General features: G+C 39.2%; 1 protein-coding gene across 1 annotated transcript in view; it reads left to right on the top strand.

The window, feature by feature from the left end:
- The first annotated feature begins 478 nt into the window (after positions 1 to 478).
- LOC117476372 (formin-binding protein 1) overlaps positions 479 to 14,456 on the top strand; it is a 46,936-nt gene continuing 32,958 nt past the window's right edge. Inside the window, exons 1-4 of the mRNA XM_034122840.1 lie at positions 479 to 592; positions 1,618 to 1,733; positions 6,575 to 6,631; positions 7,697 to 7,844. Coding sequence (XP_033978731.1) covers positions 551 to 592; positions 1,618 to 1,733; positions 6,575 to 6,631; positions 7,697 to 7,844 — 363 coding nt within the window. The 5' untranslated portion in view covers positions 479 to 550. The remainder of the gene's footprint in view (positions 593 to 1,617; positions 1,734 to 6,574; positions 6,632 to 7,696; positions 7,845 to 14,456) is intronic.

Here is a 14,456-nt window from a genome sequence, read left to right as displayed (position 1 = left end):
AGAAACTGAGAAAAGAAAAACAAGTGACTAGACTGAGAAGTTATCAAAATAAACGTTCTTATTGTTAGGTTTCATCTTGTCATTCTTATAATGAGTAGTTGATTGATTGTTCATTGACTAACAATAGGAAGTCCCTCTCATTGAAAGTTCTCCATTGTTGTCTTTGTGTGCTTCAATTGGGAGACGTTTAGTCTGACTGCAGCTTTAAAGGTGTTTGAACGATGTCATCACACTTAGGACATGTGACTCAATCAAAATAGAATAGTATATGAACATGTTGTATATTCAGCATGCCTTATTCTAATAACAAGTCAGTTAAAGAAGTGCTGCACAGAGGCCTAAACGTGACGCTCAAACTTTTCATCACCACAACCGCTTCCTGTGTCTTTGATATGAAACTGCTCTTTGTGCATGAGAGGCTCCTAGCAGTCGTAGAGTTCATTCTTGGGGCTTTTCTCAGAGAATCAGACAAACCTTTTTAGAGCTGGTGCTTCACTTGCTTGGTGTGCAGTGCTAGAGGGACTGTTACAGTAGCTGGAAGACTTCAGACATGGTGGAGGACAGGATGGGGGACTGTTGGAGCCACACCAAGGTTGTTTTTTATGTTTATCTTCAAAACCAACGCTATGGTCATTTGGAAGAAGCCGTATGGTTGTCAGTGGAGATTAGCTGTAGCATGTGTGTGTGTTGATGAAATGCTTTTTTCTGAACTGATGGATTTCTAAACGTGACCTCAGCCAACTAGAGGCTCATTTTTTCCTCACAAGTCAGGAAGAAATCATGATTAATGAGTTCAGCTGCCCCAACAGCTGTATTTGGTTATCAGTAGTGTAGGCTGTGAGGGCCTGTTTTGACTATGAACTACACTCAGTCCCTGACTCCACTTTGAGATGGGATTAGGGGAACCAATGGAAACTCACTTGTCAAATCTACGACATCCAATGCTGGGTCGCTGTAGGCCAGGGAATTCCCCCTTTGAAGGGGTTAGATGTTTGAACTGTTGCCATGAGGGCAGGTCAGCTGCACGTTGACAACACATTGACTGACACACATAGCATGGTTGCTTTGGCTGAAAGAAAGCCAATGGACAATATTTACACAACATGAGGATAACTTGAATCTTTAGACGATTGGTAACAATGTGTCACTAGGGTCAGGCAATATATCAATATTATATTGTTATACAGTATGACACTAGATACACACTTGGATTTGAATTTCGTTAGATGGCTTAATTGTTGTCTTTACCTGGTGTTATAGACTGAGATACAGCAAAGTGATGTCATTTTCTATTTTTTATTATTGGTTTTAACCCAATTATACATTGTATTTTAATTACTGATCATTATACTCCATACGGCCAAGCCCTATGTGTAAAGGCTATTTCTGAAATGCTAATGCTAATACTCTGGGATATTTGAACTTCATTCAGAGCGGTGTGATACTTGACTTCAGCTTTAGTTTCCAAAGTGTATACAATAGAAAGTCGTCATCAGGTTGATTTCATCTTTCATTATGCTTTATTTTTCTTTCGTTTTCTGTCTGCTTGTGATGATCGATTGAAGTCTCTTGTATTTGAGTGATTTAATCATCATGTCGTCGTCTTCTTTTCTGCAGGATCAGTTTGACAACTTGGAGAAGCATACGCAGTGGGGGATCGAATTTGTGGAGAAGTACACCAAATTCGTCAAGGAGAGGTCGGAGATTGAAACAAGCTATGCAAAACAAATTAGGTGAGTACTCGAGCTGACTTTTAAACTACATTCAGGGTTGAATGTTCTCCATCCAGGTGGCTTTGATAGAGACCCCCCCCCCCCTCTCCTTTAAAGCAGGATTTGACCTACTGAAGTGTCCTTGAAACGGGAGACTGAATCTTCCCCAGCTCATTATGTAGCTGACCGTGATCTCTGACCTCCCTCTGGGTGGGGGGAAACTGAAACGGGGAAGCAGTACATTATCGCTGATATATTTTTAAGTATCATTTATTTCCACAACTGTAGATCAAAGTAAACCGCTGTGCAGAGGATGTCTGCTCCCTCCATCTTCCTCTCTTTTTCTGTGTCTCTGTCTGCCTCGCTCTCTCGTGCACCACGCTGTCTGTTGTTGCCTCTGCTTCGGCCGAGAGGAAGTCAGGTTGCGGGGGGGATTGGGCGGAGCTTGTGTTTCCATAGAGACTGCTAGGTATCAGCATTATCAAGCCCAGGTCTGACCCAGATTTTTTTTTTCCTTTTTCCTCCAACCACGCGTATTGGCCCCGCCCCCTCATAGTGCAGTCACTGATCCTCAGAGGCAGGCATGGTAGCATGAGCAGCCCCCCCCCCCCTCTTAAGTCCTCATGTATCCCAACACAGTGGGAGATAGCCCCACAAATCCACAATCCTCATCTTTAAAGAGGCCTGGCAATATGGCTAATGCTCCAAGTATCAACCCCAAACCCCCCCGCTTCAGATTGACAAGCCAATACCAATCCAGCATTCAGATAGTAACCCTGTGTAACAGATCCTCCACAGCATACTGCTCAACATAAGTCTGCTTGAGATAATAGGACTAGCTGTCTGTGTTTACATGCATGCAGTAAAGCAGAGCCCTACACCCATTAACTGTTAACACTTGAAGAAAGATCAAACTGAATATGTTTGGTTATCTCTCGTACTTCTGTTTCATTATTTTCTTTCTATGCATTTACTGAATTAAAAGAAACACTGTCAAACGTATGCAAAGCAAATCATTATTCACAGAAAGTATCATTATCAAATGTCTCAATATTTGAGAGGCTAAACAATATTTGATTAGATAGAGTAGTTGGATTTCTTTGTCCCGTTGACTTAATAATCAGAATCAGGATATCTTTATTGTCATCATACTCAGGTAAAACACCATTTTGTAGGTTTCTCTTAATGTAGTAAAAGACATAGGAAGAATGAATAACAGTGATAAAAGCAGTAGTAACAGCAAATAGAAGGCACTTGTTAGGTTAAATTAAATGTACAAATTGTACAACGCAAATGTACATATATGAATAACTAGATGGAAAGATTAGTGAAATTACTAATCAAATCAAATGAATGATTGATTCAAAATCAAATCCTTGCAGCTCTAACAGAAAATATTCAGGTGCATTCATATCTTGTTTACAGTGGCGGTTGAATTACCTTCTGATAATGTGTACAACTTTATCAGTAAGTAAATCAGTTTAGAGCACTGTGATGTAACCCCCAAACATACGCACAGACAGATTTTCCCTTGCATTTCAACTCAAACAGATATCCCATAATTCAATTAGTCAGCCAGCATCTGTGTACAGTATGTTGGACAAAGGGTCGGGGGCTGGACTCCTCTCCTTGGCAGGTTGGCTGTTATTAAACTTCAGGCTCCACAGATGGTGCGGATGTTTTCAGTCGCTGTGCTTACACAGACGACCTGCTGTCAAGCTGGGTCTGTTATCAAGCACACACACACTTGCACGTGCACATTTGCACACTTGTCAGTAAAAGGCTAAAATGAGGAAATTAGGATGTACTGACAGGAGAGCTTGAGTCATAGGGTTTCCTGTGTTTTCAACACACTGAGCCTCTTTGTTGTGGAGCCACTTGGCCCTTACCTCAGGACTAATTATCCCTCTTAATGAAATTAGGCTTAATCTAACGGGCGCTCAAACAAACAGAAACGCAAGGCTGTTAGATCTAATGCAGTAATGGAAATATCTGCTTGATCTTCTCTTCTTTTGTCTAAGCGCTGTTATTGGGGAGATTTTTGTCCTTCTGCGCTACCCTTCCAGAGGTAACAGGCGCTTGAAAATCCCCCAAAAATAGTGAAAAAGTCCTCAAAAAAGAAGAAAATCTTAAATATATTTGAGAGGCTAAAGAAATCAATTTTTGAATGAAAAGTGACTTTCAATTCATTGATTGTCAAAAAAGTTGAGTGTTTTTTTTCTGTCAATCTACTAATGGACTAGAAATCCTCTGATTGCAGCTTCTTAAATGTCGTATTCGGCTTTGAGAAAACGTGATCGTCATTTGTCATTATGTTATGACAGTCACAGTCCAAACAACTAATAAATAAAGCAAAATGAAAATAATTGTACTTTGTTTGAAGTTCAGCAGAAGTTTTTTTTAATACAGTCTACATTTGTCTCCAATTGAACACCATCAATGCCTACCACACTACTTTGTACCATTTCGATCACCCCAGCAACCACACACTGCACTAAGCCATGAATAATCCTCTTCCAAGGCAATGGTGTAAACATGCACAATGCTTCAGTCTAGTTAATGCAGGGCAATGCATTAATGCCTCCTCCTCCTCCTCCTCCCCTACATTCCTGTCTGGCATAATCCATATCACAGTGGGAATAAAGTCCTGCTCACAAAGAGACTGGGTGAGGTTAAATAAAAGAGTCCGTCATGGCTGGGTTCATATTGAAAACCAGTGTATACTGTAGCAGCCATGTTGTATCACCTTTCAGACAAATACACTCAGAGATAATAAGGCAATACACAAACATGTATTTGTGCAACACGTGCTTGTTAAATCCTAATTATGAGCTAACTGCTGGACTCATTTTGACATGTTTGTTATAATATGTTGTTGAGGTGAGCAGGCACACACAATCTGACACATGACATCTGGCTGTGAATGAGAGAGTGAGTGAGAAGCAGCTCTATAATTAGAGATGGGGTTAGAAGGACATGGTAGACAGATAGATCTGCCTAGCAACAGTGCAAACACCACCAGGGAGGAGAGGCGTGGGGGATGTGAGCCGAGCGAGACAGCATTACATGTCGGTTTTTTTCTTTAGAACATGCATTATTTATTTCAGCAGGAATTTTGAATGACCTTTTTACAACATGTTCATGCTGAGGCATTTAGATTCCAGCAGTGCTATAATCTCACAACAAGGGCATACCACCAGCGGTTAACAGCTCTATAAAAGCACATTATCTTTTTGATTCTCATATGAAAAGTGGATAGACTTTTTGAGCTTCTCACCTTGTACTAATAATTGTGATCTTTTTATACATTTTATAACTTTTTTTGCAAACATTTTTCTCTTTTTATATATTTTTACAACATGGATGCATTATGAAACCCACAGAACAGACACATACAAGTATAAAAGGCTCAACAATAGAATCAAACCAAGAGAACAGCAGCTCAGAATCATACGTGCAGCACAAAGGGTTAAACTGATAATGCAAATAAGAGAATAATCAAGAAATTCCCTGCAGCATTAAAGCAGACCACCCTCTTTTATATAACTGTTTTTTTTATGTTTAACACATGTAATGTGATATAATGGCACTTCATCAAACAGCTTTCTCTGCCATTAAACTCAACAATATCATGTATTTTGTTGCGGCATACAAAGAAAAACATTCATTATCTTCCTGTTCTCTTATCTGCTTATTAGGCCCTGTCCGTCTCCAGTTACTGAACCGGCATTTTTTCCTTTTCAATTATCACATTAGACGAATATCTACTGAGGCGGAAAATAAATCAATCTTAATTTAATAGTATCCGATCCAAACAAATCTGTGCAGCCATTCAACAAAACATCCTATTAAGCTGTGGCTTGACTTGTAGGACATACTGTAACATATGGTTGGATCATTTGACTCCCTCATTTATATTTGTTATATTCAGATTAGCTTTGTTTTAGTGAAAATGAATGGCTGTGCTCGTTTGTGTACATGCATGACTTGTTGGCTCATCTTTTCAAATAGAGAACAGTGCTCTTTAATTATGATTTAACAAAGCATCCTGAAGGCCTGAGCACACAATGTGCACCCAAATCCATCAGAGCATAGTGCACGTTATTATGTTTTGTTGACAGGGCAGCCATCAAACAGAGCATTGGGTGTTGCAGTGGCATGATTTTTTATTCTAACCTTTTATGCTCTTAACCTTTTTTATATTACCATATTTTAATCAATATGGTCCTTAGATCATTTTTTATTTAGTTTTATTATTTTCTCCTTATAGCATTGTGAAGCACCTTGAGATGACGTTGTTTTTAAAGTGTGCTATATAAATGAAATGTATCATTATTATAATGATGGAACAAGGGCTGACATGATGGACTGTAACAATTCAAAAAAACACAAAACGCTTGCTAGGTTGAAAACAGGACATTGAAGGATGGTCAGAACCATATCAAAGTTATTGTCCGCAGTCTTATCCCTACAGTACTCCGTCACCTTCATCTTATTTTCTTTCATCCTTACACACCGTCACATTTTTCCTTCTCCCCTCACGCTGCACTTATCTCGTGCCACTTACATACAGCCAGAGTCAAAACAAGGGCAATGGCCGCATATGAAAAGCAGGCCTGTTTCTGGTGACTGGCTCTGCATGCATGCTTCTCCTGGAGGGCATGATTTATGAGCAGAAGAGAGGAAAGGGGATGTTGTGGAAGAAAGCACTCTGCTGGATTGAATGGTGTTCTGGATGATCCTTTGGCAGGTTCCATAAAGGCGGTGTCAGGGAAATATAATGGGAAGGGTGCACTACCCGTCTGCAGAATGAGCTTTTAGGAAAGAAATGTCTGACAAGGCTGCATTCTTTGTCCTTACAGGAATTTATCAAAGAAGTATCAACCCAAGAAGAACTCGCGAGAGGAGGATGAGAGCAAGTAAGTGAAAGGATGTCGCTCTTACAATAAATCAAAGTAATATTCAATTGTTTCCTGGGGGGGAAATAAGGTTATGTTATAGTTTATCTATATATATTTTTTTATGTTTTTGAAGATATTATCAACATTGCACCATTTTCTAAACAAAAGTATATCAAATTCGTAAAAGAAATTAGTTTGCAAAATGTGTGCATTGTACTTCAATATATAACAGGGAATAGAACAAAAAAAAGAAATATGCAATGTGCAAAATATGTATTTTACAATATAACATTGTGTAATTGAAAAAGCACTTACCAAAAGGGTGTTTAAGTGTTAAAGATGAAGGAATAGAATAAATAAAATGATATTTTACCAATGTACAGGATTGAAACGGTTATATTTAGATATTTAAAAAAAAAAGTAATCATTTCTTAGGAAGTTATATGAGTAAAAAATTCACACCATGTGAAAATGTATATTTGTGTTTTTAAATGCTATTATGTTGGATTGAACGTGTTTCCTTCATTTCTAGTCCTTATGCTAAGCTAAGCTAACCCGATGCTACCTGTAGCAAAAAATAATCATTTAAAGGTGGGGTATGTAATTTATTTCAGAAACACTTTTTGTTATATTCCATGGAATGCTCTTAACATCCCGATAGCAATGAATAAATTAAATGCTTTGACAATAAATACATAAAGAAATGTCATCTGTGGAAGCCGTAATACTGTAAAAAGCACGACCAATCATCTGAGCCGGCCCGGCTAAAATAACTGGATGGCCTACCTGCCTGTCAGCCTTCCATCTGGGCACAAACTTATCTCGTGCCCTCATTGGTCATGTGCGCGTTCGTGTGTGTTGGAGGAGGGACTCTGTAAGGAAGTGGCAGATTTTTTCCGGTTGTGTATTTTCAAATTCTAGCGCACTCGAGCTGGTTTCTCCAAAATTACCTACCCCACCTTTAACATGATCCTGCAAGCATCACTAATCCAAGCTCCAAATGACTTTATCTGAACATATTAATTGTGTTTGCCTCCGTTTGCAACCGTGTCTTTCCTCTGACATCACTTCCTGTCTCTCCAGGTTCACCTTCTGTCGAGCCTTCCTGACATCACTTAATGAGCTCAATGACTACGCGGGTCAACACGAGGTCATAGCGGAGAACCTGACGTCTCAAATCATCGCCGAGCTGTCACGCTACCTGCAGGAGCTCAAAGCAGAGAGAAAAACCGTGAGACACACTTTTATATCCGCACTTATTTCTCTCTCTCCATATCCAATGTTTTATTTATACGTCTATATCTTATTGCCCATTCTCACAGTGCTTTAAATCAAACATTCATTCTGGAGTGTGTGAAATGGATTCTATAAAAGAAAAGAAGACACACAGGCCTACAAGAAATGAAGTAGTCCTTTGCCTCGCTGCATCCTCTATTTTGCATGAACTGAGGTCATCGCTGAGTAAATATAGATGCACCCTGAGGCTCGCTAGAAGTGCAGAACGTGACTAACTGAGTCATCGTCTCCCTATCATTACAGGCTTATTTCTCTCTTTTATAAACCATTCTACAACCACACTATTTTTACCGTTAAAGTCACTTTGGTCCTCGCCATTATGAAGTGATTTGGTGGAGCGGTGAGCCTGCAGTGCGTGATTCACAGATAACAGTGTGGAGCCCATTACATCTATGGAGTTGTTAGGTGGAGCAGAGAGAAAGCTGCTCAGCTGGAAAAAAAAGTAATCCTGAAAAAATATTTCATGCACTCTTGAGTCACGGACGTCCAGCTGAGGGAACTGGAGTGGAAAACCATAAGCAGAGGGTTGCTCAAAGGCACAGTGACCCTTTTTTGGGAGTAAATGTTCAAAGCACATGATGGTGACATCCATGTTGCTGCAACTGCTTCTTACACTAAATACTGGAAGCCCTCGGTTGCATTGTTAGTGATCAGTTGTGATTTCTATCTCAGTTTTAGCTGCAGCAAATGCATCAGAAATGGGAATTTCCAGCACATCTCAAGGGGAATCATCCACCGCCCCCAGGCCATTTGCTCTTTTGGCTTTGTTTTAGCGTGGCCTGGGTTGGCTTGGCACATCATCTGTATCACTAGTGTCCAGATAGAGAGTCCATGAACAGACCCCTGCTGTCCCGAGCCTGCAGGATGTCACTCTGACTCCCCTCTTCCTCCTCACTTCCCTGCAGTTTCCCTCTTAATTTTGACATGATATCCCTGTTTCTCTCTTTCGTTCTCCCTCTGTCTTCCTAGTTAGTCATGTGTCTGCCTCTCGTGAATTGAAAAAGCTTCCAGTTAGCCAGTGCTGGGGAGTTTCCCTTCATAGCATAACTTTGTGTCTTTTCTGAACAGAAGCTTGTTTCATCTCAAAGGCATTGAGCAAATAGTTTCTCAGTCATATGCAGAATAGTGTCCTTGTAGGGTAAATGTAGTGTATTAGCTTTTCTTTTCTTTTTTTAGTGTTCATTGAAAGACATCGGTGCCCTCAACACACTCATGAATGATGGAGATTTAAACTATTTTACATGTTCCAAGTGTTTAAAAGGCAACCAAGCCAAAAGAACCTAGCTACTCTGTACCCGGACAACAATAAGCTTTTCATATTTTTGTTCATAACATTATTAGAAAAAGCAATATTGTGAAAGTTGTTGTTGTAAATCAATCCCATGACTTCCTCAGCTTCCCGTCATTCTTTTCTCTGGTTTCAATCACATGCATTTTTAAGCAGCACTTTCTGTTGTTGTTTTTTTTTTAATATCTGCGTGTATGTCAGACAAATCCGTGCAGGCAGACTCAGACAGTGGGATTAGAGGAGGGTCCGCCAGTTTATTGGACAGGTAAAATCCACGCTACAGACCAGAAGGAGAAAGAGAAATAATACCTCATTAGTTTCTCCTGTGGGGTTGTTTGGTAACTCCCTGAGTGAACCTCTTGCTAAGCTCAGCTTGGGGTGGCACAGGAGGCGCGGCCAAGAATGTTCTTAAAGGAGTTCATAAGAGAGCAGATAAACAGTACTTGTTTTTGCAAAAGTTGAACCTTGTTTTCAACTTTTGGATTTAGTTTGTTGTTGAAATATATTTACTTCTTTAGATTTAAACATATCATTTCTAACATTATACATTTAAAAAGTATAAAAACAACTTCATCTATGTTAAATCTTTTGCCATAAAAAGGTTTTTGGTCAGAATACTGGCCTCTGATTGGACTCCTTTGTTTACTTTTGTAATATAATGACATCACTATGTAACACTCGCACTTCTAATGGCTAGCGCTCCAACACACTGTACGTGATAGGCGAAGGGGCGGGACATCTCTAAGTGGTGGACCAATCACAACAGAGCTAGCCAGTTAACAAATCAGAGCAGACTGGGCTCTGGTTTCAGACAGAGTGTGAAAAGAGGTGCTGCAGCACAGGCAGTATGAGAGAAATAAAGAGCTTTTTGAACATTAAAGCATGGAGACATTAGTAAAGGCACTAAATACAAATATGAATCTGAAAATCTGAATAAAATGTCCTCAGGAGAAATGTACTGAAACATTTATAAACTTCACTGCGTATTTTGACATGTGTCCAGATGAGGGTTAGGTTCATTTTGTGCTCTTTTGGATCCACTTGCACCAACAGCACAAATGATATCTTTGGGTTTTTGGGGTTGGTTCCATCGGTCTTAATCCTGCTGAGATGTGACATGTTCAAACAGCAAGAAAGATAGAAAATATGTCTTATTTAGCTGGCAGGGTCTGGAAAGTAAGCAAAAAGTCAGCTGAAAACTACAAGGTGCTATAAAACATCTTTAGGTGGGTTTGGCAGGGCATACTGTCCTCATTTATCTCTTCAGAGGCAGAGACCAAAGCGGCAACCTCGGAGAAAGAACAATGTGTTACTCTGGACGAGCCTCACAGCAGAAAGACAAAAAGAAAGAAGGGAAAGAGAATTGATCGTTGGATATTTCCATAGTAGCTGCACTCACATCTGCATCCTGAATACTTTAGTATAAATGACCTCAGCAATGCTCCGAACCACTGCCTAATGGTCTAAACATGAGGAGCCTCTCCTGAGATTCAATCATCTCTATACATCATGTATGACTTGTGGCTATTTCTAGTACCTTATGATTATATGTATGTTGACAACTGTAGAGGACTGCAGGTGCACATTCCTCTGAGCCAAGTCAAGTCAATGAGTGAACAGTGTGTAAGAGAGTGTGTGCACACAGATGTCCATGAGCACCTCTTCACAAACACAGCACTGAAATGAAATCCTGGAGCAAAGTTTTCGTTCCTCTATTGTGTGGAAAATAGAGAATGGAATCTCTCAAATCCTTTTATTGGTTTTACAATAGTATTGAGAACATTGACTGATTAAACACTAACCATCCCTCACTTCTATCAACTCCTACTCAACCTTCACTTACCTAGTATCCCACCCACATTCCCAAATTCCTCATTCCCATTCCCCATTCTCACAGTGCTTTAAATCAAACATTCATTCTGGAGTGTGTGAAATGGATTCTATAAAAGAAAAGATCACACAGAGGCCTACAAGAAATGAAGTAGTCCGAACAAATTCCTCCCACTGGCGAAAATAAATCATAATGTAACTCAGAGGAAAATACTGTAGGTTAATTGATCAGACAGTGGTGGAGGATGTTTGTTAAATGTCCCGTCCTTCTTCTCCTGTCATCTTTTGCTCAAACATATTACCCAGCTAATAAATGAGTGTATATGTGGAGGGGACAGCCTGTGAGTCACACAGCCCCATCAGAGCATGTCTGGTGCAAAGATGGTACAAAAAAGAAGTCAGACATTGGACACTTCATTTCATGGTTAAGTGTCCATCATACACACAATAAGAATAGACTACTTTATGGAGGAAGTGGTTTACAGTTTTACAACCAAACAAAGTAAAAGTTTTTACGAAATGAATAACCTTTACAAAGTATACATATAATTAATTTGTGGATAAATACAGCACTAAAAACAGCGCTAAAATACTGTCTAAAATTCAGGGTATTTGTTAGCAATCTCAGATCTCTGTAGAGGGTTTCTGCCTTCTAAAATCACTACACTTAAAGTATATTCATATTTGAGGTATTGTAAGACTGCAGAGGGAACAACATTTGATAAAATGTTGACATTTGAACCACGCAGTGATAATACTGATTATTGTGAGAACTTGTCATCTCTTAACTTTCTCTGTTGGAATTAAATCTATTAAATCTAAAAACAAAAGTCCATAGAACCACATTGATCTATATCTTTGTTTATAACTACGTCTGTGTATCTTCATTCTTACCTGCCTTTGTGTTTTGTTACCTGGAGATAGTCTTGTGCTGGGAGGTGCGAAGAAGCAGAGTCTAGCATGAAGAATTACTTTGTTTTTTTCAATGTAGTCATAGCACAGAGCAGCGCTGCTTAGCATCATTTAGTAAATATGTAATCAGGCTGACCTAACGTCTCTGGATGAATAATGATCATATTTTCCAGTCCTGCTTTCATCACAGTGCAGTTAAGTTTCTAACTGTTACTCAGATGTGTTATTGTGTTGGTAACTGGAGCTTTTCCTCTCTTGTCACTGTGTAAGTGAGAGTGGCAGCTTCAGGTCCTGTTAGAGTTCCCCAGATGTCTTTAACAGTCACATGCTGTTACTGAGACGGACAAAGAGACACTGGGTGCGTCTAATCTTTCTTGTGCTGAACAGACTAGCTGTATGGATCCCTGCAGTGTATTGGTTTAAACACAGAGGCCAACACTGCAGAACATCTGCCTAAAAGCCTGCACCATTTCATACCTGCCTCCCAGATGGCTGTTTGTCACATATGATGATACATCAGGTTCTTTTAATCTCGTTTGATAGCGAATGAGCTCATGTTCCTCTGTTGTGGTCTGTACATCTTCATCCTGCAGCAGTAACTGTCACGCTGTTTGGGGAAAGTTTGTATATCTTTGTACAGATGGAGGATTTGTTGATGCAGGCAGCATGATTTTGTTGTTATGGAGACGCATATTTGGTTGATTCAAACAGTAATAATGATATCACCCAATCTGCTGCTGCGTGTCCTAAAAAAGCTTCATAGTATCTTCAGCGTATCGGCATATCTTCATCGCTGAATAAGACTCTTCTTATCAAACAGGAATTTGAAGGTCAAGCAGTTGAAAAAATACAAAAATCTTTATTACACACCAGTTCTACTTTAGAGGCTCCACAATGTCCCATTTTCAGTTGAAATACTTCCTCTGAAACACTGAAGCACTTCCCCTTTTTACCCAGCTTCCCTTGTAACTTTGGGAAGTGCTACTACCTGAGGTAAACCAGGGCACGTTCTGACTAACACATCCCATGAAGTGTTCAGGATGGATTAACCTTTATGCCTCTGCTTCATTTCACATCTCTTGCTTGTGTGTTTGAGTTAGTACACAGAATACTAAGGTGCTGAATGCAAGAGAAGAAAAAGCCAAAGCTCTCTGTGCCCGTTTTACTGGCCTGGTTTCGTTATTGAATTGCAGCATCGATATTCAGCTCAGCTACTGACCCTGGCTTCCGCAGTCAGCGCAACCCGGGGAAACCTCATTGATAGTCAGGTCTCTGTAACATTTTCAACTTCATTTAGTTCCTTTTGGATATTTTTTAGCAGATTAACACACCACAGACTTTGAGGATTTTTGTTATATGCTTTGTGAGTAATCACAATCTATTTCAAACAGGTTTAAAGTTGCTATTATGTGTGCAGGAGGTCTGGCTCTGGTCCATTCACAGAGCTGTAGAGAGCGTGCTCTGCCTCCGGGCCAAGTGCTCTGCTCTCCTGGAGAGAGACAGGCCAAGTGAGGTCTTTTACAAAATCACATATATGCTGTGTAGTCTAATAGGCCACATTTTGCAGTGCACAAATCAATCCTTACATTACTGTGGCGCAGCTATCCTCAGAAGCTCATTCAGCTCATTAGAAAGAAGCCAGAGAAACAGTTCTCAACCACTTCTTTTCAACCACAGTTCTCAATTTACTTTTTTGACAAGTGCCTTCATAATGACAGACTGCCTCTTCAATTATAATACAATACCTATTTTACAAGAAACAAATACCTCTCACTCCAACAAAAATCCTCCTGAATTATAAGGAAATGTGTATGAAGAGGTTTCGATAACAATGAACCAACTAAACAAAATAAAGCCTGTGTGTTTTATAGTTTTAAGTCTTGAACAAATACTACTACAATTTCCCCTGATGCAATTTAAGACAGAAAAGTAGCTCAAAAGTATTGTTCAGTTCAAAAGAAAAGGGATCACCAAAGTTATACCTAAGGATATATTTCATCTTTAGTGGGACATGAATGTCTGCACCAAATGTCATGTCAATGTGTTCAATAGTTGTTAAAATATTACAATTGTTACATTTTGACATTTATTACAATTGACATATTCTTTGTTGAACAGCAGATAGCATTCAGGTTTGAACTAGTAGTTTCATGAAATTATTATATAATACACTATGTTGGACCTTCTTGTATTCATCTCTAGCCTTCATTCAGTTGGGTGTAGGGCTGCTCGATTATGGCAAAAATCATAAACTCGATTATTTGGGTCAATAATTGAAATCACGATTATTAAAAACAATTATCCACCAGCTATTATTTACTTTGAAAACATCCATTTATTGAAAAAAAAAATGTGAACAGTATGTTATTAACAGTTGATTACCCTGAACTTTAAGTATAATTCAACTGAAAAAACAAAAACAAAAACAAAAAGAAAATAGATAATCGTTTTATTTCGATGATGTTGTTTTCATAATCGTTGCAAGCCAAAATCGTAATTGCGATTAAAATACGATTA

The sequence above is a fragment of the Trematomus bernacchii genome, unplaced genomic scaffold, assembly GCF_902827165.1.
Source record: "Trematomus bernacchii unplaced genomic scaffold, fTreBer1.1, whole genome shotgun sequence".
Taxonomy (NCBI): domain Eukaryota; kingdom Metazoa; phylum Chordata; class Actinopteri; order Perciformes; family Nototheniidae; genus Trematomus; species Trematomus bernacchii.
Note: the sequence above shows the minus strand (reverse complement) of the source record. Positions and strands in the feature narration are given on the sequence as shown.